The following is a 23,833-nucleotide window of genomic DNA, read 5'->3' as shown; positions in this document are numbered from 1 at the left end:
TCCCCCGGTGTTCCTCAGCCACCCGAAGACCAAGGAGAATTACCCCTACTTCCTCCTGTCTGAGGATGTTTTGAGCAAAAGCAGCATCATCTCTGAGTGCTCTCCTTCTTTGTAATCTCGTAGAAGGCTGCTGCAGCTGAGCTGTCCCTCCAAAAAGACATGTCACCGTCTGAATCCCCAGTGCCCATGAACCTGGTCTTCCCCGGAAGTGGGCCTTGGCAGGTGCGGTCAGATTAAAATGCAGTCACACTGGATCAGGGGCCCTCATCCAGTGACGGCGTCCCTGTAGAAAGAGGGAATGTGGACACACAGAAGGCCAAGGGACAGCAGGGGCAGAGGCTGGGGGATGTGTCCCACTAGCCACCGCCGGCCCCTCCCGAAGCTGGGGAGAGGCTTCTTCCCTTCTTCCCAGCAGGAATGCGCCCTGCGACATCTTGGGTTCGGACTCCCGGCCTCCAGGACTGCGAGGGAATAAATTTGTGGTCATGGCATACCGGCTTCTGCTGGTTTTTCATTTCTTTTTGAGACGGTTATGGGATTGTGTGTGTGTGTGTGTGTGTGTGTGTGTGTGGACACGCAAGTGTGTCTCGAGGGCTTGTATGCCCCTTCCTACCACTTCCTTCTGTTGCCACCTCACCCCATGACTGCCTCGCCCCCCGACCTCCTGTCTCCCGCACCCTCTGTGGACGGGGCCACTGCCTGACCTCTCCACGCGGAAGGCAGCGGTGGGAGGGGAGGGCGGCCTGAGGGGGCAGGCAGCCGTCACCATTGTGCCTCCTCTAGACGACAGGCCACCCAAGAGGTGTCCTCCCTTCTGTGCTTCCCACTACGGGGATAGACGGAGCTCAGACAAGGTGCGCAGAACCAGACGGTGAAGTGCGAATCAAAGGAACGGAGTTCGTGTGTCGGAAAGGGCAGGCCGCTTAGACAGCCCCACCCCCGGGGGAGCGGGGTCCGTCTCGACACAGGCCCTCGCGATGAGATAAATCCTGCATGTGATGTCTCAGAAACGTCTCTGAGAGCTGAGTAGTAATCAACGCCAGGAAGTAAATTCTCCAAAAATAAAGGCAACGCGAGTCTTGGTGGTGGGCGGAGGGCTGTGATGTTTGTGGCGGTAAATGTGTTTAAGATCCTGGGGAGAATTCAGACTCGGGAGCGCAACAGTAATTTACTAGAGGCTTAATAGTTGGCACGTCCCCAGGCTGCTTTGGGTGGAATTTATTTTGGCACGACGGAGCCCCTCTGGGAGGAAATGGAGATGCAGGCTCAGGGCAGCTGGCCGTGCCCGGGAAAGGGCCTCTGTTGCCTGGATGTCCCGGGCCGGTCCCCCAGGCTCTCCCAGAGAGTTCCTCCGCCCGCTTTAGCTTCAGTCGCTGCCCCTCAGCACGCGGGACACACGCACGTGGGGGTGAGTGTGCACACACGCCTGGGACACGTGCACGTGTGTGTGCAGCGGGTGCTAGAGAGCCCCTCCAGCTGGGTGGGGGTGGGGGGCATACGCCTCCACCTCCAGGCCCAGCATTGGCCGTCGCTGCGCTCCGGTGGGGGCGTGGGGGTGCCAGGAGCGCTCACACCGGCTGCCCTCGCTCGTCCCTCATCCCAGGAAGGCGCCCGTGGCGGGCTGTGTGCGCTCACCCCTGGCTTCTCTTACTAGGTTTCCCCCTGGGGCTGGCCTCATGGAGCGGATCCAGGCCATCGCCCAGAACGTGTCGGACATCGCCGCGAAGGTGGACCAGATCCTGCGTCACAGCCTGGTCCTGCACAGCAAGGGTGCGGCCCAGGGCACTCCTTTGGCCCCAGGAGGCCAGTGTGTTGGGCGGCCCTGACCCTCCCCCCACCGCAGCTCTCCCGCCTCCGGCCTCAGGCTCTGGGTGGGGTGACTTGGGGTTCACCCCACTGGGACTGGTGTGAGAACAGAGGTCCTGGAGTCCCTGGGGGCCCCCTCCATTTTTCTTGATGTGGGGAGCAGCAGGCGGGGGCCCCCCAAGAGGGTTACATTTGGCTGGGTGCGTGAGGTCTGCCTATCCAGACACTGGGCCATTCAAGCTGGCTCCTCACTGGTTCCAAAGCCCGTATGAGAGGTAGGGGGCCTGGGGCAGAGGGGGAAACCCGGGCGTGGGCACCCCCTGGCAGGTGGCCTCAGGTGAGGAAACCCAGGGGAGGGAGGGCTGTGTGTGCTCCTGGGCTAACCCCTTCCCCCCAGACCTGGGCTCCTCCGAGGCCCCCAGCATGCTGACCTTCTCCCCACACAGTGTCTGAAGGCCGGCGGGACCAGTGTGAGGCACCCAGTGACCCCAAGTTCCCTGACTGCTCAGGGAAGGTGGAGGTGAGGCTCGGGCTGAGGATGGGGTAGAGGGGACCGGGGGGCCCTGGCCCCAGACCAGCTCTGAGATCCTGCTCCTGGCAGCGATGTCTGCCCAGCCCCCAGCCCCTGACCCTGGCAGAGGCCAGCCTTAGGGCTTCTCTGCATGGGCTGTCTGCGGGGCCCACCAACCCGCACTGCCTACTACGATCACGTTTCAGGGTTCCCGGTATTTTGTTACAGCAAACAAACTGTTAGTAACACCTCCAGTGGCCTGCATCCCCGCCAGTTCAGACCCAGACTGGATCTCTTGAGTGGCCCTGTCTCCCCATCCCTCCCCATCCTTGCGACCAGCTGGACTGAGAAAGGCCCCCGGCCCCTCTCCCAGGGGCTCACTTCCAGGGGCCCATGGCTGCGTGAAGTCTGTCCATCTGGGAATGCAGTCCGTGGCATGAAAGCCAGCTCCTCTCCCGTTCCGAACTCCCCAAGAGGGTGGGGCAGCGGCCCTGGGCCCCCCTTCCTCGCTGACATGTGGGGATCCCCGTGGGTGGGCTCCTGACCTTGGCCTCAACCGGATCCTACTCTCGGAGACCAGCCAGGCCCCGAGCTGCTGCATCTCCCACTGTTCGCCCCGGAGCATTCCCTGAGTCTGTCACCACCTGGCCTTACACTTCCGAGGCCCTTCTCTTTCTGGGCCTGGGGGACAGTGGTCCTGCTCAGGCTTTCTCGGGGTTCTCAGTGGCCAGGACTCAGGGCCGGGTCGTGGGGCTCTGGTCTTTCCTTTCCTTTCTGCTCTGGCCTTGCTGCATTCTTAATGTGTGTCCCAGAGGCCCTGTCCTGAGGGACCATGGGTCCCCAAGGACATGCCCCCAAAGAGTCTGTCAAGGACGTGGGTGGGGCTCTGCCAGCACCCTCGCCTAGGCTGGCCCTCTCCGCAGTGGATGCGTGCCCGCTGGACCTCTGACCCCTGCTATGCCTTCTTTGGGGTGGACGGCACCGAGTGCTCCTTCCTCATCTACCTCAGTGAAGTTGAGTGGTTCTGCCCCCCGCTGCCCTGGAGGAACCAGACGGCCGCCCAGATGGCCCCCAAGCCCCTCCCCAAAGTCCAGGTAGGCCTGGGAAGTGGGTAGGCCTGTGAAGGCTGGTGGACAGGTCAAACGGGCCTGCTTGGGTGGGACATCCTTAAGGGACAACAGGAGGAGCTCTTGGACCCCGGTAAAATGAGGCCGGCCAGCCGTGCCTGGTGGGGGGTGCGTCCCAGCCTGCCAGCCTTCTGGGGATGCTGCAAAGCTTGGCCAGCTTAAGGGCCAAGCTGGGGCCCTGGAGGCACCGCTAAACAGGCTAGGATAATAGTAACAATAGTGTTGCTCCTGGAAGGCTTCCAGATGCTTTATCTGTACTGAAACTGCCCAGCAGTCCCTTATGCAACCACACTGAACAGGTGGCAGGTCTGAGATCTGGGGAGTGCAGTTAGTTCAAGGCGTCCTGTTACTCCAGCTCCACTGAAAGGTGGCCCGGCCTCCCTGCTGTCCGAGGGCCAGCTCTGACCACCACCCTTGCTGTCTCTATGTAGCAGCTGAGATGCCTGGGGACTGTCATTACTGGCCACCCCCAAAGGGCTCGGGACAGGAGGATGACCAGAGCTGGACTGGGACAGACCGGCTTGGCCGGGCGGCTCGTGTTGGGTGGTGAGAGCAGGGCTCCCCAACTGTGGGGGTCTGTGGGCCTTTATAAATGGCAGGAGAAGCTAGAGTAGGCCGCACCCTCCCGGGAGCATGCCAGCCCCTGTTCCCAGAGCAGCAGATGATGGGGGTATTGTGGCTTTGGGTCTGAGGGCTGAAGAACCCAGGTCTGGGCCCCCCTCCAGGCAGTTTTCCGGAGCAACCTGTCCCACCTCCTGGAGCTGATGGGCAGTGGGAAGGAGTCTCTAATCTTCATGAAGAAACGGACCAAGCGGCTCACGGCCCAGTGGGCGCTGGCTGCCCAGCGGCTGGCACGGAAGCTGGGAAGCGTCTGGAGGGACCAGAAGCAGGTACTGCTTCTCTGTGCATTCAGGGAGCCTCACTCAGAGAGCTTAGAGTGAGCTCAGGGCCCCAGGCCTTCAAGTGAGCACCAGGTCTGCCCTTGAAAAGGTTTTATTGAGTTTGAGTTTCAGCTGGGGTGAGGGAGGCAGAGTCAGGATAGATGCATGTGGTGGCCCCTGGCCCTTTTTAGGTTTGGGGTAGAATGACAAACCCTCCCCTCCACCACGTAGGAGTTCTGCATTCTGTAGACATCTTGTTCTTTTCAGGCAGAAAAGTCATGTCATTTGCCTGGGATATTGGGAATAACAGAGCCTGTTTGGGGGGGTTTGCAGGTCCATCCATCCACCTGTCCAGCCACCCAACCCTCCATCTACCCATGTATTCCTCCACATTCATCCATCCGATAAATGTTTACCTGACTCTCACATCACCCTGTTTATTTCTTTCAGAGTTCCTATCATTTCATGAAACTATCTCTTGTCTGTGTTTACTGTTGTCTACCTCTTCCATCTGGAACGTAAGCGCCTTGAGGGCGGGATGTGACCATCTTGTTCACTTTGACCCCCAGCGCCCAGTATGGTCACTCTGCCTCTTGGTCCCCCTGCTGGTGCCAGGAAGCACCTGCCCAGGCACAGCCTGGAGACAGTGACCGCTGCTGGCTGGGTCCCCCTGGGGGTGGCAGGGCAATGCTGCTGCTCCTTCACGCTGACCCTGTGTTTTCCCCAGATCCTTGTTCACATCGGCTTCCTGACGGAGGAGTCTGGTGATGTGTTCAGCCCAAGGGTGCTAAAGGGCGGGCCACTGGGAGAGATGGTGCAGTGGGCAGACATCTTGGCCACTCTCTACGTCCTGGGCCATGGCCTGCGGATCACAGTGTCCCTGAAGGAGCTGCAGAGGTGAGTGCCGGGGGAGGGGAGGAGAGGAAGAGAGACCTGTCCTCCGGGAGCCCCTGTTCCACCCGCAGGTCCCTGGGAGGCTTCCTAGTGTACTGGGGATAGTGACATTCCTCTTTCCCTTCTCCTCCATGTTGATGCCTCGTCGTGTTTGGGAGGCACCAAGGAAGCATGTTTGCCCAGCGCTGTTCAAAGGTCCTTTTCTCCACTTGGGCGAATAGGTGCCCCAGTGTTTGCACTCAGCGGCTGACAAATACTGGTTTGTGGAATGGAGCCATGTCATGTAGAAGGCGTCCTCTCTGTCATCTCGGTGGGCGTGGTACAGCCTCGGGGTTTCCCTCTGAAATTGGGCTCCTTCCTGGACCTATTTTGGGAGCTGATAAGACTTGGGGGGTGGTGAAGTGGGCTGTAATGCCTGTCCCATCCCCGAAACTTGCCTTTCCAGAGTCCCCCTGATGTTCTTGGGGGTAGGAGATGGTGATGAGGGGGGTAGGATTGTGTGTGTGTGGGGGGGGGGTGGGTGTGGGTGTGGGTGTGTTTTACATACTCAGGTATCCATAAACAGTATATGGTTTTGTTTCATTTTGGTTTGCTTTGAGCTTTGTATAAATGGCACCTGCTGTATGTGATGTTTGAGACATGCTTTCTTCACCCATTCCTACATTTCAGAGTTTCATTGTTGTTGTTCATGTAACTCTTTTATTCATTTTCACTGCTGTTTGAGATTTCATTATTTGGATGGTCCATCATTATTTTTCAGTTTTTCCTGACTGTGTATATTTCCCCCGTGCTTTTTGTAAGTTATTTTGAGTGATGCTGTGGTAGACACGCCTGTACATGGGATACCTGTGTCACGATTTCTCTTGGGTAGAGACTGAGTTGCTTTTCAGTATAGACTAAGTTACCAAATTCTGGGACTAATGGTGTGTGAAAATCCAGCTTTATAAGATAATGCTAATTGTTTGCCAGAGTCACGGCACCAATTTAGCCTCACCACTTGGAGGTTCCCAGTGGCTATGTTGTCTCCCACATGTAGGATCATTATACTTCTTAACTGAAGGTGTCAAGTCATGTCATGATCTGTTATGTTCTGAACTTGCATTTCCCTGACAGCTAGTGAGGCCGAGCAGTCTGCCATATACTTGTCCTTTACTCTTAATGAAATGCCCATTCATGTCCTTTGCCCACCTTTCTGCTGGGTGGTTTGTTTTTCTTGTTGAGTTGTAGGTGTTCTTTATATACAATGGTTATAAGCCCCATGCAACTTTTACCTGTTTAAGAATCTTCTCCTAATTTGTGGCTTGTCTTTGTTTTCTAGCCCCCGCCAACCAAGGAATAGAAGGCCTTAATTTAATGTAATCAAAGTTATTGATCTTTTTCTTTTTCTTTTTCTTCATGGTTAGGGGTTTGTGCTTTGTGTTTTACCGCCTCTTTCTCATTGGGCATGACTAAGGAAGGCCCCAGAATTGTCACCTACAAATTGACTTTTTTTCATCAGTCCATTAACTTACTCTAAGGGTGGATTTCAAGCTAAAATGTGATTCTTGTCCAGAGCCCACCCATCATCTTGATGGTCTATTGGTTCTAGATGTCTCTCTCTGATCAGCATTTTGTCCTGGCCACAAATGCTAATGCTCTGTAGCATAGGAATGTTGGAGAGAGGAGGATGTTGGTGGGGACAAAGCCATTGACAACTTGGTCTTGGGCAGCTACTCAGCCTCTGCAGTTTCCCCCTGCGAGTTGGAGTCTGCCAGTAACTCGAGTAGTGCTTCTCATGACCTCGATCAGAAGGCAGTACTAGGACCCACTGTATTGCATTAGGGGAGGCCGCTAAATGACCTTATGGTTTGAAGATTTTTATTCCTGTGGCTTGCAATTCACACCACTGGAGCCCTTCTTTTAGGTTGATGCACTTCTCCAGTAGAACTAGGAAAGTTGCAAAGTGTCTTCAGAGAGGAACAGTGTATATAGAGGATCCACTTTGAAGGGGGCAAAGGCGACAGGGACTAACAAGGGGGCTGCTCCATTGCAGCAGTGTTGGGAAGCACAATCCCAGGTTGGGGGTAGCAGGTTCTGGGGGACGAGGTGATACCTGGGAATAGCAACTGCCCGTGGTGGGTCCTACAAAATCTGGCTGAAAGGCCCCTCCCTGAGTGGGAAGGAACTGGGCAGGGCGCTGTCCCCATGTGCTGGTGCTGAACCTGTAGATGAGCAGCTCAGCGTTGGGAGAGGGAACTTGCATGTCCCTTGCTCTGGGTCTTACCCTGGTGGCATTTTGTCCTCAGACCAAGCTTTTCACATTGTGCAGGCCACATCAGAGCTGAGTGTGCCCACTCGTCACCCGCCAGCACACACTGCTGCTCTCCCCCAGCTCCCTCTGAACAGAGGATGCAGATGCACCAACACTGTGGAGCAGAATGCTGCCAGTGTTTGCAAATGATGAAAAGAAGCATCTTTGCCTGGCCTTGAAGCTTCCTACAGGAAAGTCAGATAGGGTGGGGGTGAGGAGGAGGAAAGAGAAGAGGGACCAGTGTCGGGGAAGTCAAAGAAGTCTTGGGCAGTTTGTGGATGGCACAGTCAGGGGCTGTGGGTAGCCATGAACCAGACCTGCCTAGGGCAGAGCAGCAAGCAAGGGTCCAGGGGCACATGTCCTCTAGGTCACCAGAGCCCCCAGGATGCAGTGGGAAGACTCCTGGGGGGTTAGGGCTGTCTGGACTCCTCATCCAAGGCTCTGCCATACACAAAGACCCCCATGGGTGTGGAGCATCTTATCGGCACTGCTGACACCTTGACCTGCCTTAAGGTTAGAGGAAATCATGCTTGTCCATCAGCGTTCAGCTTGATTGCTCCCTTCTGGCCATGCATCTTCTGGGCCCAGAGACGTGAGAACTTCCTTCCTTCATTGCTCCCTGAGGGAAGGCCTCTCCCACGCATTTGTGACAGCCCAACAACCACACGGAGAGAACCGTCCCTCTGTGAGGGCAGGTTTTCGACAAGTCTCCTGAAGAGATGGGAATTAATTCAGTTTCCCAGCTTCCCAACCCATGCTGGGGTGTCTCCTGTTTCGGCTTTCACTGCAGGTCCTTCCCTGCCAAGGGCACTTCCTCCTCTGGCCATTTCTGGGGTGTGGCCCCGAGCTTGTGTTTACTGAGGCAGCCATTGCTCATAACGGGGCCAGAGCAGTGAGGATGGCGAGGCCCTTGTGGAAAGGACCAAGATCTGAAATCCCTCCTGCTGCTTTTCTTTTACTGAACACACGGGTACCCACATATACACACGTGCACATGCGTGCATGCCCCCATGTATGACCACACATGCACACCCACGCACGTGTGCACGGCTCATGCACGCACACACACGTGCATCCCTGTGCACAGGCCTACACCACCACACAAAGGCCAGCACACACTCACACACATTCACACACCCACAGAGACTACATATCTTCCCGCCAACACGTCACTTCATGCCAGGCTCACACAGATCTGAAATGCCCAGAAGCAGGGGTTCCGGGGAGACGTTACCTCATCTCTGACTTGCGCTCTCACATGGGCAGGCCCCGGGCTGTGTCCGGACAGCTCCATCCTTGGTCCCCGGTGGGGTGTAAGTGCGGGCAAATTGCTCTTGCTCAGACAGGGCAGGGGTGTTGTAAACAGCCCACAGACCTCAGGGAACAGCCTCCTGAAGGGGCTTTCTAAATCTCTTATCAGAAACAATTTCAAGACAACTAAAAAATAAAAACAAAAGAGAAACCACCTTCCCCAGGAGACATAATACAGTTGTGTCTCCAAAATTAACAGCATCTGCTGTGGTTGGGATACATTTCAGGTGGGGATTTTTACCCCTTCCCCTCACCCCTCCAGCTGCAGAGCAGCCTTAGAAAACTTACTGACACTGGGGCCCACCCTTGGTGTCTCTGTTTAACTGGTCTGCAGTGGGGGCCCAAGTATCCAGTTCTCAAAGCTCCCCATGTGATCTAATGAGCAGTGAAGGTTGACAAGTGGAAAAGTTGGGGCTGTGGCCTTTCTAAGTCTCCCCTGGGATCCCCCACCCCCAGCGTCTGGGCTGCTGTGGGGTCGGGACATCGGCCTTCTTGGCTTGTTTACAAGAGCTGTCGTCTGTGTCCCTAGTGCAGGTCCTGAGTGCAGGATTGGGGCCTGGGGTTAAGGCTCAGGTCCCTAGAAGACTCGTAGAAAGCGTGTGTAGATTCCTCCCAAGCGCGCATTTGCATACCTGAAAGCCCCCACGATCCCCTCGGTTGCAGGGGGTGGGCTGAGGAGGCACCCCTTGGGAGTGGCCCAGATAGTGGGCTTCTCATGCCTCACCCAGGGCATCAGGTGGGAACCTGCTGACCCGGAATGCACTGTGTCCCATGCCCTTTCTCGGATGTCCTTCTCCCCTGTGACAGATGGAGGCCAGGGCTGTGAGCTCCTCAGGCTCCTTCTGCCAGGACCAGCCCAACGCTGTCTAAATGCAGCTGAGATTTCGACACAGTTGTGTATCAGTTAGCTAGGGCCGCTGCGATGAAGCACCGCACACAGGTCTGACACACTCTGGTCTCACAGTCTGGGGGCTGGAGGTTCAAGGTCAAGGTGTCAGCAGGGTTGTCCTCCAGAGGCGGTGAGGGAGGGTCTGTCACAGACTCTTCCATGGCTTCTGGTGGTTTGCTGGTGACCTTTGGCGCTCACTGGCTTGTGAAGCATCATCCCTATCTCTGCCTTCGTCTTCACGTGGCCTTTTCTCCCTGTACGTGTGTAGCCAACTCTCCTCTTACGCACATGTGGGTCGTAATGGATCAGGTCATTAGACCTTATTTCAATCTGATTGCCTCTTTAATAGCCCTGTCTCCAGATAAAGACACTCCTGAGACACTAGGCGTTAGGACTCTTGACATGAATTCTGGGGGGACACAAGGCACCCTACAAAAAGAAAGTGACCTTCTGAGCTTGCAAAGGGGTCACGGGCAGAAATCCCGCTGAGCACTCATCGCGTTGCTGTGGGCTCTGCAGGAAGAAGAGAATCATCCTGGAGCCCCCCTCCCAGCCTTAGGAAGCCGTTTCCTGCGGGCAGCACCAGGTTAACTGGAAAATAGGTCAATGAGACATGAAGGCGAGCCCAGTTCCGAGTCGCAGCGTGGCTTCCGTGACAAGCCTCTCCCTGGTCTGGCTAAATGACCTGTACAGGGGAAGGCAGCGGGACGGAGATGCTGCCGCTCGGACGTGTGCTGTCGTTTGTCACAGATGTTCACGGCAGATGTCTCTGCCACTGACTAAGCAACAAGGCTGGACGCATGAGCCGCTTTTCTCTGCTCCTCGTGTTCTGGTGTTTTAATTAACCAGCTCACTGGAGTGATGTTTGGGGCAATGCACAGAGCCCCCATCTGGCTTTGCTGCTGCAAGGTGTTTCGGCAAGAGCAATGCGCTCAGTGACTGGACTGCAGGGGCGGGGCTGCAGGGGGCGGGGCGTGTGGGGCGGGGCTGGGGGCGGGCAGTCACAGCCCTGCCCCCGCCCACCGCACTCACTGGGGGAAGGGGAGGCGGGGCCGGAGCCCCTGTCGGCTGCTCCCCTACTGGGTCCTCTGAATGCCCCATCCACAGTGGGCATTTTAAATGAAGCCTTTCCCTTCCTGCCTGGCCAGAACCAGCGGTGCTCATTAATTTTATTTGCATAATTTCAAGCATCATTACTAGTACATGGCATGAGGAAAAAATTACTGAGCTCTTCCTCCATCCATGAGTGAAATTGGGTTTAGTAGAAAATTAGTTGACTTAACTGGCAAATGATGAAAGCTTGAGAGGAGGGTGTTTAAATAAGAGGACGAGGAGGGAAAACTCGTGCCTGTCAGCATGGGGACCGGGTAGAAATCGGTCCTCTGGCCTTTTGATGTGATCAGTGTTGTTTGTCCAGGGAAATACTGGGGAGGGTCCCTGGGGAATGAGGGAGGCGGAGATCGCATCCCTGTCTTCTGTGCAGCCCAGCCCTCTGAGAGCCAGGCAGGGGCCCTCAGGGTGCGACTGGCTGGGACTGGCTTAGACCGGCCTGAACCAGGCTCCAAGCCCTCCTGGCTACTCCCCAGTCTCCTCTTCCAGGACCTTTTTCTCCAGGAGGGCTTGGAGCCATGGGCACCAATGGAGAGGACGCTTCTAGAAGGCGAGTGTGGTTGTGATGTCAGTTGCTGACCAGAAGCAAGAAGGGGACTGAAAACTGCCCAGCGAATTAGGCCACGTGGAAGTCATTGTTGACCCTAGAAAGACCCATCGTGGCTGAGCTGTAGGGACACACACCAGATATGGGTGGGTTGTGGGCTGAGGGGGAGGCCAGCGCCCTCGGTAGTAGCAGGGCCTCTGAGGTAGGAGCAAAGCTGATGAGAGGCCTCGGCCTCGGGGGAACCTGGCTGTGAGGGGAGCAGAGGCCTGGAGGCAGGTGACAGCAGAAGCACAGGGCAAAGTCGTGTGATTTATGGTCTCAGGGTTGTGGACCCCAGATGCCTGCCTTGGCTTGCTGCTCTGGCTGTGGCGGTGCGGAGAGCCTGCGGGCGCCACGCCTCTCCTAGCTTCTCACGGGCCGGGGCTTGAGGAGGGGGCCACCGTCCCCCCTGTGTGTCTGTCTCGGTGTCTAATCCCTCCCACGTGGGGACACCCCCATGCTGGATTAGAACCCGCCCTAAATGACCTCATCCTAACTTCATCATCTGCAAAGACCTTCTTTCCAAGTAAGGTCACACTCCCAGGTGCTGGGGTCAGGACTTGTGGGGGAGGGGACTCAGTTCTTGTTTACCTTTCAAGGTGGGAGAGTGCAGGGCGTGTTTACATGCTCGCGGGAGCCTGAGAAGGGAGCTGCTGAGGTTTCAGAACTGGGGTAGCGGGATGCCTGGCGGCCGCAGAGGACAAGAAACAGAGCCCTGTGCGGGTGTGGTGGGTGCCCAGCATCTGCAGGGAGTGAGGCGGAGGGCGGAGACAAGACAGACACAGCCCCGGGCTTCCACCCGGATTTGTAGTGTGTCACCCATTGGACGGGGGGAGAATTGAACCAGGTATGGCAAAACGGTAAGATTTGACAAGGCTGGGAAGTGGACTACGAGGTATTCATTTATCATTATATTATTTTCCGTAATTTTCTGGGTGCTCTTAACATTTTATAACATATGAAGTACACGGATGAGGAGAAGGGAGGATGAGCCCATCCAGCATGTTTTGGCGCTTTGCTGACTCTGCAAACAGTGGTTGGTGTCCCTGCCACACATCCCAGCCACCCATTCCAAGCAGCAGCAGGAGAGGCAAATGCTTAATTTATGCTAAAAAAAAATATCTCTGCCCCCTCACCCGACTCCTTTTTTCCTCTTCTTCCTTGGAATCCAAGGAGGTGCTTTAATCTCCTGTGTAGTGGCATCAGGGTCTGCGTGGCTGAACGCCACGGAAGGTGGGGGACCTCTGCGGTGGGCCCCCCCGCACCGTGCTGGCCTCTCCCCCATGCTGTGCTGAGCCACAGGGAGCGGGAATCTGTTTGTGACAAGTCTGACCAAAGCTTGACATTGGCCAGCAGACGGGACTGTACTGATGCCGCGGCCCGGGCACCATTCCCAGCTCCGGCCTGGTCCACACCGGGGCCAGAGGGCTGCAGAGGAAAAGATGTTTAAAGGAGACCCAGGTGGGGTGGGCAGGACCGTGGGGAGTGAGGGAAGAAAGGAGGCACAAGCGGCCTTCTGAGGCCCTTGAAGGTAACAAGGTGGGATTTGTTCTGGGAGGAAGCAAGAACCTATCTCCGAGGCCTGGGGGCGATGGGTTCCCACGATGGGGGTGGGTTCCAGTGTTCGTCAGTCTGCTGATAAGGGGAGATCGTGTCAGGTGGCGGCTCGTGGGTGGACAGTGGGATGGGCTTCCTGGAGCCTGAAGCCCCAGCAGAATGGGCAAAGCCCGGCTGCTTGGCCCCAGATGGACTGGCCTGGGGCTTATTTATTTCGGGGTAGTTGGCAGAGGCACAGGGTGGTACCCGTGAGCCCCCAGGGCTCCTTCCATCCCTCTCTGAACTCCTAAAGGGGCTTTGGTGAAAGGAAGGTCTTTTCCTGGGAGCCAGACCCCTCTTTCCTAAGCTTTCCCCCAGAGGCCCCCGGGCCCCCCGAAGTAGGTGTCCAGCACCCCAGCACTGTGTCTCTCTCTCAGCCCACATCTCCCACGGGGCGTGTTCTAGTGGCATCGAGAGCAGCACCTTCCCCTTCTTGGGCCCTCCAGGAGGAAGGTTTGTGTGAAACTGGATAGAATCGGGAGAGCCGCTGGGGCTGAGAATCACCTGAGGACCTGGAAATTAACATCCCCATGCCCAGGCCCCAGCGGAGTGACAAGGCAGCCCCTCCGGGCCGGCCTGGGCAGCGGAAGCCATCAGCTCTCTGGATGGTAACCTGCGCCGTCCAGCTACCTTTAAGGCGTAGCTTAGATGACAGAAGCTTGCTTTGCGCTCAGGCTTCCCTTCCCTGGATATTCGTTATGTAAATTGGGGCCAGTCTGCAAGGAAGGAGGCCGAGAACAGCCAAAGGGATGTGTTCCTGTTTCTCTGACCACATCCTCGCTGTGCCGGGAGCTGGAGGGAATCTGTGGTTTCATCCAGCTCTCCTGGGAGCGGCGGCCCTATTCTTAGACCTGAGTTTGCTTTGTAGGAAGGAATGCTGGGGAAGAAAGTGTCAGCTTTGGACACTGGTCCCAGTGTAGGCTGGGAGGGAGGCTGCTCCTTGTGTTTCTCTTTTAGAAACCTCCGGCCCTTGCTCCTTTGTGGCCTTTGAGTATGGAGCACCTTCTGGCTGCCTGGCTGCTGGAGAGCAAGAGTGCATCGAGGGGAGGGAAGAAACTACTGCAGGACAGCGGAATTCCTCTCTCTTTGGTGATCCCGGCTGCCCTTCCGGAGCATTTCCTGAGATGCCCAGTTAACTCTCTGGGCCTCTTTCTTTCTGTGCCTTTTGCTCTTGGGCAGAGGCAGGGTCTGCTCCAGAAACAGGCCATGGGAGAGAGATGGGGGCTATTTCCGTGCTCAGGAGATGCGTGCTGGACAGGGTCAGAGGGATAACGGGCGCCCGCGGAGGCCGAAACGTCCTGGGCTGCTGCAGCCAGTGTGCTCCCAGCAATGAGACGGGCCGAGGAAAGCAGAGGATCCCGGTATGCCCTTAGCACCTGGAGCCAAGGATCTCTGAGCACTTGGTGAGAATTCTTTTTAATTAGGTCCTTCCCACACAGAGAGGAGAGGGAGGGAGAGAGAGAATAATTTGTTCCAGAATTTGAGCACTACCTGGAGAGATTATTTCCAGCCACAGACCAAAGGTACAGGGAGAAATAGAATCAGAGCATTTTTAGCCTGGAAGGGACCATGGAGATCCGTCCGAGCGTCATGTTATGGGAGTGGAGGCGGACACCAGAACAGTCTGACGTCTGGCCAAGGCCACCCAGCAAGTTCCTGCTGGAGCCCAGGAGTGATTTCCGTTGTGCCAAAACCCAGCATTTTGATTCCCTGCTTAGGATTCTTTTTCTTTTTTCTTTGACAATTTATTTATGTTAGAGCCAGCGAGCAGGGGGAAGAGCAGAGGGAGAGAGAGAATCCCAAGCAGACTCCCTGCTGAGCATAGAGCCCAATGCGGGGCTTGATCTCACAACCCTGAGATCATGACCTGAGCCGAAATCAAGAGTCGGACATTCGTTCAACTGACTGAGCAGCCCAGGGGGCTCTGAAGAATTTTTTCTTTCTTTCAACTGATCACAGACTGTGGTTTCCCTCTCGTCCTATCTACCATCCTACCTTTTGATCTTTTAGCAAAGAGTATCTGAGTTTCCCCGTCTCTGGCTATGTGCTGGGCCCCCTACATTCTGGCCAGCTGGGAGTCCAGGGGCTCCTTAGGGACACGGCATGTCCTGTGGGACGGGGCACGGGCCTCTGTGTGTGAACAGTTTGGCTTTTTAAAACATATATAGTCAAATACACATAACAAAATTTACTCTCCTAACCACGTTTACGTGTACGGTTCAGTGGTATCAAGTACATTCACGAGGCTGTGCAGCCATCGCGATCATCCCTCTCCCGGACTTTCTCCTCCTCCTACACTGGAACTCTGTCCCCCTTAAACACGAACCCCCCGTAGCCCCTCACCCCAGGGTGCTTGCTGTGGGTGCATTTTGGGGTTGGGTGTGGCGGACCCATGATAACCAGGTGTGTTGTAGAAAAGCCCGGTTTCCCGAGGTCACCCCCCTCCCCCACCCCTTTCATCCTGTATTCAGGCTCCCGCGCAGGTGGCCTGGGGACATTTAGAGATACATTCCAGCCACTCAGTTTGGCAATTCCACGTAGACCCCCGTCCTTCCCAAGCACCGTGTAGGGTAGTGGGCGGCGCCAGGTGGATGCGTGTGAGGTCCCTGCCTGGCGAGCCGCTGGTTCTCCCTGCCACACTCACCCACCCGGTGGCCCTGTGGTGTGCTGGGGCTGGGGAGGCCCCCCGATGTCCCCTCTGCCCCCAACCCAGCCCTGGGCGAAGAGTCCAAAGGGGAATGAGGAACTTGGCATTGGAAAGAAGGAACCATCCAGAGGGGGCCTCTTGAGACGTCCGCACAAAAGGTGGACATGTCCAGCCGAGCCTTCTGTGGGCACCCTTGGCTGAAGGCTGTCGGGAGACGGCATTTTTCAGCTCATGTTGCTGCTGCAACCAACCACTCAGCATAAAATGGCCCGTAAATGCGAGCTGAAATCACCAGCGAGGAAACCACATTCCCCTCCTCGCGGCCGACCCTGTCCGCCACCCTCCCAGCAGGCTCCGCGTCCCTGTGACCAGAGGGATGCGGCGGCTGCGGGGGTGCTTCTCCCCACTGACGTCGCCTTAAATGGAAAACCCTAGTTTTCTAGAGCTGGGTACCCCAGGCGCCCCCTCCCTAACTCTCCCTGGGAAGGGTGCTGTGTTCTGTCTCCTCTCCTTCCTGCGGGATGGCTTTGCAGGGCACGCGGGAGCACTGGTGTCCCTGTCCCGAGATGTCCCAGGAGACTGCCCCCCACCCCCGAAGAGCCAAGAGCTGAGACAGCCATCAGCCCTGACCATCCCTTACCCGCTGTCTCTCTCTGGATATGCTGTCCTTGGCCACATCGTCCGCCTTTAACCAGTCCTTCCTAAGGGGGTTCATCTGCTTCGTTGGTTTGTTCATTCATTTCTGAACACAGCAGGTGTTTGTTGGGACAAGGCATGTCCCAACCCTAGCCTTTCAAAGATGCCCTGGCCCTGTCCTCATGGGCCCCCAGTAGTAAGGAGGTGACTCTGGAGGGTGCAGGGCGGGGGCTGAAGCAAGCGGTGGGTGAGCGCAGAGGCTGCGTGTCTCTCTGCCCAGGAGACCAAGGAAGGCTTCCCAGAGGAGGAAGAAGGTCCAGGAGGTGCGGAGTCATCTGAGAGGGATTAAAACCACGTTTACGTTGTGGAAAGATCTCTCTAGGAAAGAGACAAAACTGGAGGGACACAGAACAGAGAGGAAATTATCTCAAGATTCGAGGTGACAGATGACAGGACCTTACGTGAGGGGGATGTGTGCGCAGGTGGCGTGGGGGGAGGGGGTCAGGAAGGAGTGGCCGGGCCCAGAGGGTCAGGAGGCCGAACGGATGACAAGAGGAAATGATATTTAGTGGGACTTTCACTCACCTTGCCTTAGTCGATCCTACCGGGAACCCTTTGCAGGAGCCGTTTTTATTGGTCTGTGGCTGAGGAGGAAGATGAAACTCCAGGAAGCTTGTGAGCCCTCAGGGGTTAGCCACAGAACTGGGACCGCAGCCCAGGCTCTGCTGGCAGCTGGGGCTCGGATTCCGGGGATGGCACTAAGGTCCCACCACCCACCGTCCCACTGTCTGCCGCCTGGCCAGCCCAGGGAAGCAGGAGAACCTAGCGGACGGGAGTGTGGGCTCCAGAGCCCGGCTGCCTGGTTTCCAGTCCCCGCTCCGCGGCTTCCTGGCTGTGCAATCCTGGTAAATTACCAACTCTCTGTTTCCTCGTCTGGAAAGAGTGGAACAGAATAAGAATGGGTCTCATCTTATAGGGTGGTCGCTCAAATGGAAGGATTGAGCGAGTTACTAAACCGAAAGCCTGTAGCCTGGCTCCCGGGTTCAACATTTTAGCCCCCAGGGTGGCGAAGATGATGGCAGATACTTTAGAACATCTGGGCAGACTCTGTCCCAGGCGAGAGCTGCTCGTCTGGCCTCTCAGTGGTCCTGGGGTTTGGGGCAGAGGCCAGGGCTGTGGGCAGTAACGGAGCAGCAGGAGGAAGCCTGCACGATATTGTCGGCACCACACCAGGACACGTGGCCTGACATGTAACGTGGGAAAGTAGGCCTGTTTCTGTGCAGGTGGCAGCAAGCGGACCCACCTAACGGCTGGTGCTTTCGGAATTGTTGGCCAGTTTTCCCAGGCCCCAGTTCCCCGTGGGAGGGGCAGCCACCGCCCTCCTGGTTCCTGCAAGGAAGGGACAGCGAATCATTTGTCCTTCTGCCCATGGCTCTCCGTTGAGTGGGGAGAAGGGGATAGTGTCTGTCTATAACCGGAGCTTTTGTAGCTCAGAGCAAAAATGTGGCTTCTTTGTAGGGCATCAGCCTTACTAGAGGAGTTTGTGGGGGCGAGAGAAAGCCCAGGCTCGAATACGGATGTAGGGTTGTCCTACAGAGTAGAAGGCAAAGTCTGTTCCACTTGAAAATGCCACCAAATATTTCATGAGTCTCCAGGCTGTGGGAGCTGTTTCCTGTGATGGCTCCAGACCCCTGCGGTCTGCTCATTCTCCTTTGCTTTCTGGGTATTTCCACAGGAAAAAAAAAAAAAAAAAATTCTCACGAAGCCTGCCCTGCCTTAGAAGTCCTGGTTTTGAGCCTCCCGTGGGGTGGTCTGGTTGGAGAGAGGGGATGTATGAGAGCTGGACGAGCTGGGAGGGCGCCCTTGGCCAGTGTTCTCTATACAGATGAGAAATGGGAGACTCTGGTTATTAGGGTTTTGCATTCTCCTCTAGGCACTTAGCAGCCAAGGTTCTAACATGGCAGGGGGAGCTGGGTTGAGTCTGGGGTACGCTGGCTGGTGGGGAACAGGCACAGGGACAGCCCCTGCCCCCTGTACCCTTCAAGGGCACAGACCCTTGATACCTCAGTCCCCATCACACATCACATGCAGCCTCCCCTGCCGTCTTTCCATCATAGCCTTGCCATCCGGTTCCCATAAACTTCGCTGTGCTCGGGGGACAGTGTGTGCAGCACCCCCCCGCCCCAGCCCCTGGTCGTGACCTGCAGAGCGTGAGCAAACAGAGCACATAGACGTCCAGGCTGGTAGTTTTCCACCTGGCTTGAACGGGCTCCAGGAGCCCAAGATGTGACCCAGGCAGCTTACCCATCGTGGCCCTTTGCTGTTGATGAGCCCATGATTTTGTCCGAGCTCCTCACCTACCCGGCCTGAGTCTGCTCTTCACATGGATCCTGAAGGGGCTCACTGGGAGGTCTCTGGGACGCCGTCCAGCGCAGGCATCTGGACCACGAATCCAAGGGAGATAAGAACTCAGGGGAGGTGGGTGGCTGCTGTGGGGTCCCGAAAGAAAGGCGGGCTTTTCTACTCCCTGCCCGGCTCAGGGGCTCAGGCAGTCTGAATGCCTCCATCCCCTCAGAAGGGTTGGTTGCTCCGAGCCTGGGTTCCTGGATGGGGGTTATGGCACTGGGTCACCAGAGGAAAACCTTTGCGTACATGGTCTGGCCAGCAGGGTGACCCTGTGGGGCAGGACTGGGCATCTCCCTGGGCCACAAGCCAGTCATCAGAGCAGAATTTTGTCTTCTGATGCAGGGCTTTCTGCTCCAGACACTGAAACTGCTCTAAGGACCATAGCGAGCATTTATGGCAATTTGGGAACCCTAGATAAAGGTGCCCCCACTGGGCGGACCCAGCCCTGCAGGGAGCACGTTTGTGCAAATTTATAGAAGGTGCTCCTTCCACCTGGCAGGTAGCACAGGCCAGGGGTACAGCTTGGGAAACTAGCCCAGGCTGGATCTCAGTCCTACTTGCTCTTATTGGAGTTTGTTGTGCAGTGAGAAACCTAGGCAACTGGACGTGGCCACCCCATTCACTTCCTTTCCAAGTTTGCCAACACTCATGTGTTATCCTCACGTTCCTTTACAGTGCCCCCTCCCCCATGTTTATCCTGGGCTATAAGAACTGGGGTGGCTCCAGGAGCCCCAGACTCAGGGATGGTTGGGGAAGGTGGGTTTCTGCTGTCCTCCTGGGGCTCAGATTCTGAAGGGCTCTTCTCTCAGTAACTTAGGGGTGCCGCCAGGCCGGGGGAATTGCCCGCTCACCATGCCCCTGCCTTTCGACCTCATCTACACCGACTACCATGGCCTCCAGCAGATGAAGCAGCACATGGGACTGTCCTTCAAGAAGTACCGGTAGGAGGGCACGGGTGGGTGGTGCCCTGCCCCATGTCCGTAGGAGGCCTTCCTTCACACCCTGCTGGCTAGCCCACTGGGATGGGGGAACTGCCTTATCCTAGGTTCTGCGGTGGGGGGGGGGGCAGGAGGCTCTCCCTGCCTCTGTTCCCCCCCCCCCCCCCATTAGTGTCCTTCCCCAAGGAGCTCTGCCTCCTGGCTGGCTCAGAGTGGGAGTCTCTTCAGTGCCCCTCGGCTACAGGGCAGGCTGGGGCGGGGCTCAGAGGTTACCTGGTTGGGCAGGGGTGCAGGGGAATGGCAGGGAAGAGTGGAAGGAATGGGACACTCGACTGGTGTGACCTTGGCTCGTGGGGTCTCAGCACCCCTCCTCCTCCCTCTTTCCCCCCTCCCCCCTCCCCCCTCCCCGGGTTGCAGGAAGGCCAGTGCCATCTCTCCCGGTCTCTGCAGTCAGCAGGATGTGGGGTTTAATGTAGCAAAGAGAGCCCTCCTCTTTCCTACATTCGCTCCAGCCCCAGTGACTACCCTGCACGATTTCATTAGGTAAAAAAATGACAGGCGGTATTCTTGGTTTTATTATTAATGCGTGTTCCTCACGCACTCGGGGCCGCCGCCTCCCACCCCCACCCCTTCTCCAGGGGAATAGTGCTGACCTCAGCAGTCTGTGGACAATTCTGGGTCACCGGGAAGGACGTGAGGCTGCTTGGGGCTGCTTGGGGCGGGGGGCTCTTCGAGTCTCCGCCATTCCCTTCGGGCCCCTGCACCTGGGGGTGAGATGGATAGAGGGAGAGGTTTGGGGGCAGAGACAGAGCCTCTGTCCAGCTGGCAGGTGCCTCTGAGGTGGCGGAGCTTTCATCCCAGAGGACACGTCAAAGCACTGCCTGCCCAGAGATGGCAGTGGCTGGTCCCCCAGGGCCCTGCCCTTCTGCGTCGCAGCCCAGATAGGCCAGGGGCATCCTGGAGGTACCAAGTTCTTGGGCAGGGGGGCTGTGAACTTGAATTACTGCTGCAGCGTGCTCAGGAAAGTGCAAATCCTGCATGGGGAAGGACCCCCGCTCCAGGCACTGCCCCCTCTTAGGCACTCTTGGGGCAGCCATAATAATAAGTTTCTGAGTGAGGAGTCCATGGTTCAGGCATCACCACCCAACCCCGAGACAGCTGAGCTGTTGTCGTCCTCACGTGACAGACGCTGAAGCTGACTCAGAGAGGTTAAGGCACTTGCCTGTGGTCACACAGCTAGGTAGTCTGGGCTCTGGCTCTGACCACACACTGCAGTACCGGGCCCGTGGCTGGCAACCGCGCCCTCGCTGGGGCAACCCAGCCCAGAGACACACGAGAGGTTACTGACCCTGGTTCCTCATGCACCGCCCACCCCCGGGCGGGGAGCAGGTGCCGAATCCGGGTCATTGACACCTTCGGGACAGAGCCTGCATACAACCACGAGGAGTACGCCACGCTGCACGGCTACCGGACCAACTGGGGCTACTGGAACCTCAACCCCAAGCAGTTCATGACCATGTTCCGTGAGTCCTGGCCACAGGGCATGGGTGGGGTCAGAGGCAGACGGGGTGTCCTCGTGGTTCTCAGGTTCTCCCTCAAGCCTGGGAGGAGGCGGAGTCTCCTTGCTTTCCTTCCTGGGCTGGTCCAGGCATCTACCCACTCCAGGAAAGTCTGGCTTGCCCTTCGGCAAGTGTGTGAGCCAGAAAGGAAGTCTCTTGCGGTGTCTGGGGAGCAGCTGGGGTGGTGGGGCTTCCAGCCCGGCTTAGGAGGAACGTGGCGACCTTTCCGCCAATGGAAGGACGTGGCCTTGGCCTCCAGCATCTCACACTGCTCAGAGAGCTGCTGAGTGCACCTTCCAGGACAAAAAGGTTTCGGTGACCTTTTAGCAAGAGAGGCCAGAGGTACACTGGAGAGCTCGAGGGAGCAGCAAAGGGGCAGGACGGCCAGGCTCTTCTAAGTGGAGGGAACAGATAAGTGGAGATAGATGCAGAAAGAACTGGAAGGTTCTGGAAATGCACGAGCTCCAGCAGGCACCAACACTGGGGTTGCTGAGGAGTGAGGCTGGGGGCTGGGGCCCCTGCGGAAACCCTCTGACCATGGGCGTCAGGCAAGGAATGCCATTTAGAGCTGAGCTTTAGCTGTTTTTCACGAGTCTCTAAAACGCACACGTGCGCTGACTTGACCCGCACGTGCAGTGCGCTGCAAATGGTTTAATCCTTTCTTGGCAGCCAAGGGTCAGTTCTCGCTCTCTCCGTGGTGCGCGAGCCTGGCCTTTGGGGACAGCAGAGGTGTGCGGAGCCGGGTGCCCTTGCTAAGTGGCCCCTTCTCCTGTCACTGTTTGATGTGGTGCTTTTTCTCCTCGTCGGGAGGCTGTCAGCTGTCACATTTAATTGCCGACAGTATATCTGCCTCCAGCAGCGTCCTGCACATCTAATTTGTGGCTCTTTGAAGGCTCTGGGTCAGAAAGCCAGATAAGCACCTTTTGTTAGGATGTGTCTAAATGAAGCCAACAAAGCAGGGTCCTGAGGAACTTGCTCAGAAGTAAAGAATCTGGTCTTTATTTAGCCTGTCAAATTAATGTGCCTCTGCGGGATGCTTAGGGTCCTGCTTTGTCTTACTCCGCAGGTTCTAGGACCTCTTAGAGGCAGATACCATTTCTGGACCCATAAGTAATGGCTTGATTGGATTCCAGAAGGTTGGGGAGGTGGGCAGGTTCTTTGGAGCCCAGGGAAGGCACTGAGTCCCAGAGGACGGAGGTCACATGGCTCTCTGGGGGACCCGACTCTGGAGGGAAGGAGGTGCGGTCAGTTGGGGGGGGGCGATGCTCCAGGCTATGGAAGCAGCTTATGTGACAGCAGAGAGCAGAGGTGGGCACAGAGCTTGGCAGTTATCCGAATTTCAAGGCGAGCATCGAGCTATGAGGCTGGCAAGAGGGACATGGAGGACCCGGGGCAGAGGGTAGGGGTCTTCGAGCACCGGTTCCTCAATTTATGCCAAATACTGTAATTCAAGAATCACTGTAGGTTCTTGAGCTGGGGAATGTCATGGAGGAAAATGGTTTTTTTTGTTTGTTTAAGATTTTATTTATCAATTTGAGAGGCAATGGGGGGCGGGGAGGAGCAGAGGGGCAGAGGGAAAGGGACAAGCAGACTCCATGCTGAGCGTGGAGCCCGATGCAGGGCTCGATCTCATGACCCTGAGATCACAACCTGAGCTGAAATCTAGAGTCGGATGCTCAACCGACTGAGCCAGCCAGGTGCCCCGAGAGAAAGGTTTTTGAGGCACATTATTCTGGGAGATTACAGATGGCCAAAGGGGCAGTGGTAGAGGTGGGGGAAGCAGGAAAAGGGGTAAGAGACTTCTGCAGTAATCTACACTGAGAAAATGAGCACTTACATGGAGTAGGGCCCACTGGATGTGGAGTTCCAAACTGGCAAACTCCTACTCATCCTCCAAAACCCCAGTCCAAAGATCTCCTTCATTTCCTGCCACTTCCACGGATTCCTTCATTTGCTGTTGCTCCTTCGCCTCTATTTTTATACCTTTTAAATCTAATTCTATAAAGATGTATGTTGAAGTGTGTTGAAGTTATTTGCTTATACGTTAATTCCACCCTGAGATATTATGAACCACTCAGAAGGGGGCACTGATTGATTTACCCTTATCTCCCTGGAACCTATCAGGGTGCTCAGAAAATTTTAATTGATTGAATAAAGTAAAGAAACAGAACAAAAAAGGAAGAGAGAGGCTTGCCAGTTTTAACGATACACAAGTCCAGGAAGGAAGCCATGAGCAGACCTGCTTCCCCGTCTACCCAGTGTGGGCTCTCCTGCGGCCGAGACAGAAGCACGGGAGCGGAGCCACAGAGGGAGGGCACAGACCCCGTGCAGGGCATTTTCTCATCTAGGGAAAGGGAGGAGAGCCCTCCAGGCAGAGGGAACAGCAGGGGCAAAAACTTGGAGGTAGGGAAGGAAGGATGTGTCCACCCATTCATGAGCTGGCACACCAGGCTCTCCCCAGTGCTGGGGACACAGAAGTGAGCGAATCAGGGGCCCTGCCCTCCTGGGGCTTATATTCCGACACCAGTGAATGATCAATTAGATATGTGATACCATGTCTGGCCGGTGAATGGCAGGTGAGGGACAGAGGGTGACAGACCCAGGGAGGACCTCTTGGCAGGACCCTGAAAGCAAGCAATCTGCAGA

The 23,833-nt window shown here is 56.5% G+C and overlaps 1 protein-coding gene across 1 annotated transcript in view; it reads left to right on the top strand.

Moving 5' to 3' along the window:
• Nucleotides 1-23,833, top strand: part of MGAT5B (alpha-1,6-mannosylglycoprotein 6-beta-N-acetylglucosaminyltransferase B) — a 65,254-nt gene that overhangs the window by 23,131 nt on the left and 18,290 nt on the right. The window contains exons 4-10 of the mRNA XM_059150352.1: nucleotides 1,655-1,770; nucleotides 2,253-2,326; nucleotides 3,241-3,411; nucleotides 4,170-4,334; nucleotides 5,053-5,222; nucleotides 19,500-19,631; nucleotides 21,018-21,151. Of these exons, the coding sequence (XP_059006335.1) occupies nucleotides 1,655-1,770; nucleotides 2,253-2,326; nucleotides 3,241-3,411; nucleotides 4,170-4,334; nucleotides 5,053-5,222; nucleotides 19,500-19,631; nucleotides 21,018-21,151 (962 nt within the window). The remainder of the gene's footprint in view (nucleotides 1-1,654; nucleotides 1,771-2,252; nucleotides 2,327-3,240; nucleotides 3,412-4,169; nucleotides 4,335-5,052; nucleotides 5,223-19,499; nucleotides 19,632-21,017; nucleotides 21,152-23,833) is intronic.

This window comes from Mustela lutreola, chromosome 15, assembly GCF_030435805.1.
Source record: "Mustela lutreola isolate mMusLut2 chromosome 15, mMusLut2.pri, whole genome shotgun sequence".
Lineage (NCBI taxonomy): Eukaryota > Metazoa > Chordata > Mammalia > Carnivora > Mustelidae > Mustela > Mustela lutreola.
This window is presented reverse-complemented; position numbering and strand designations above follow the sequence as displayed.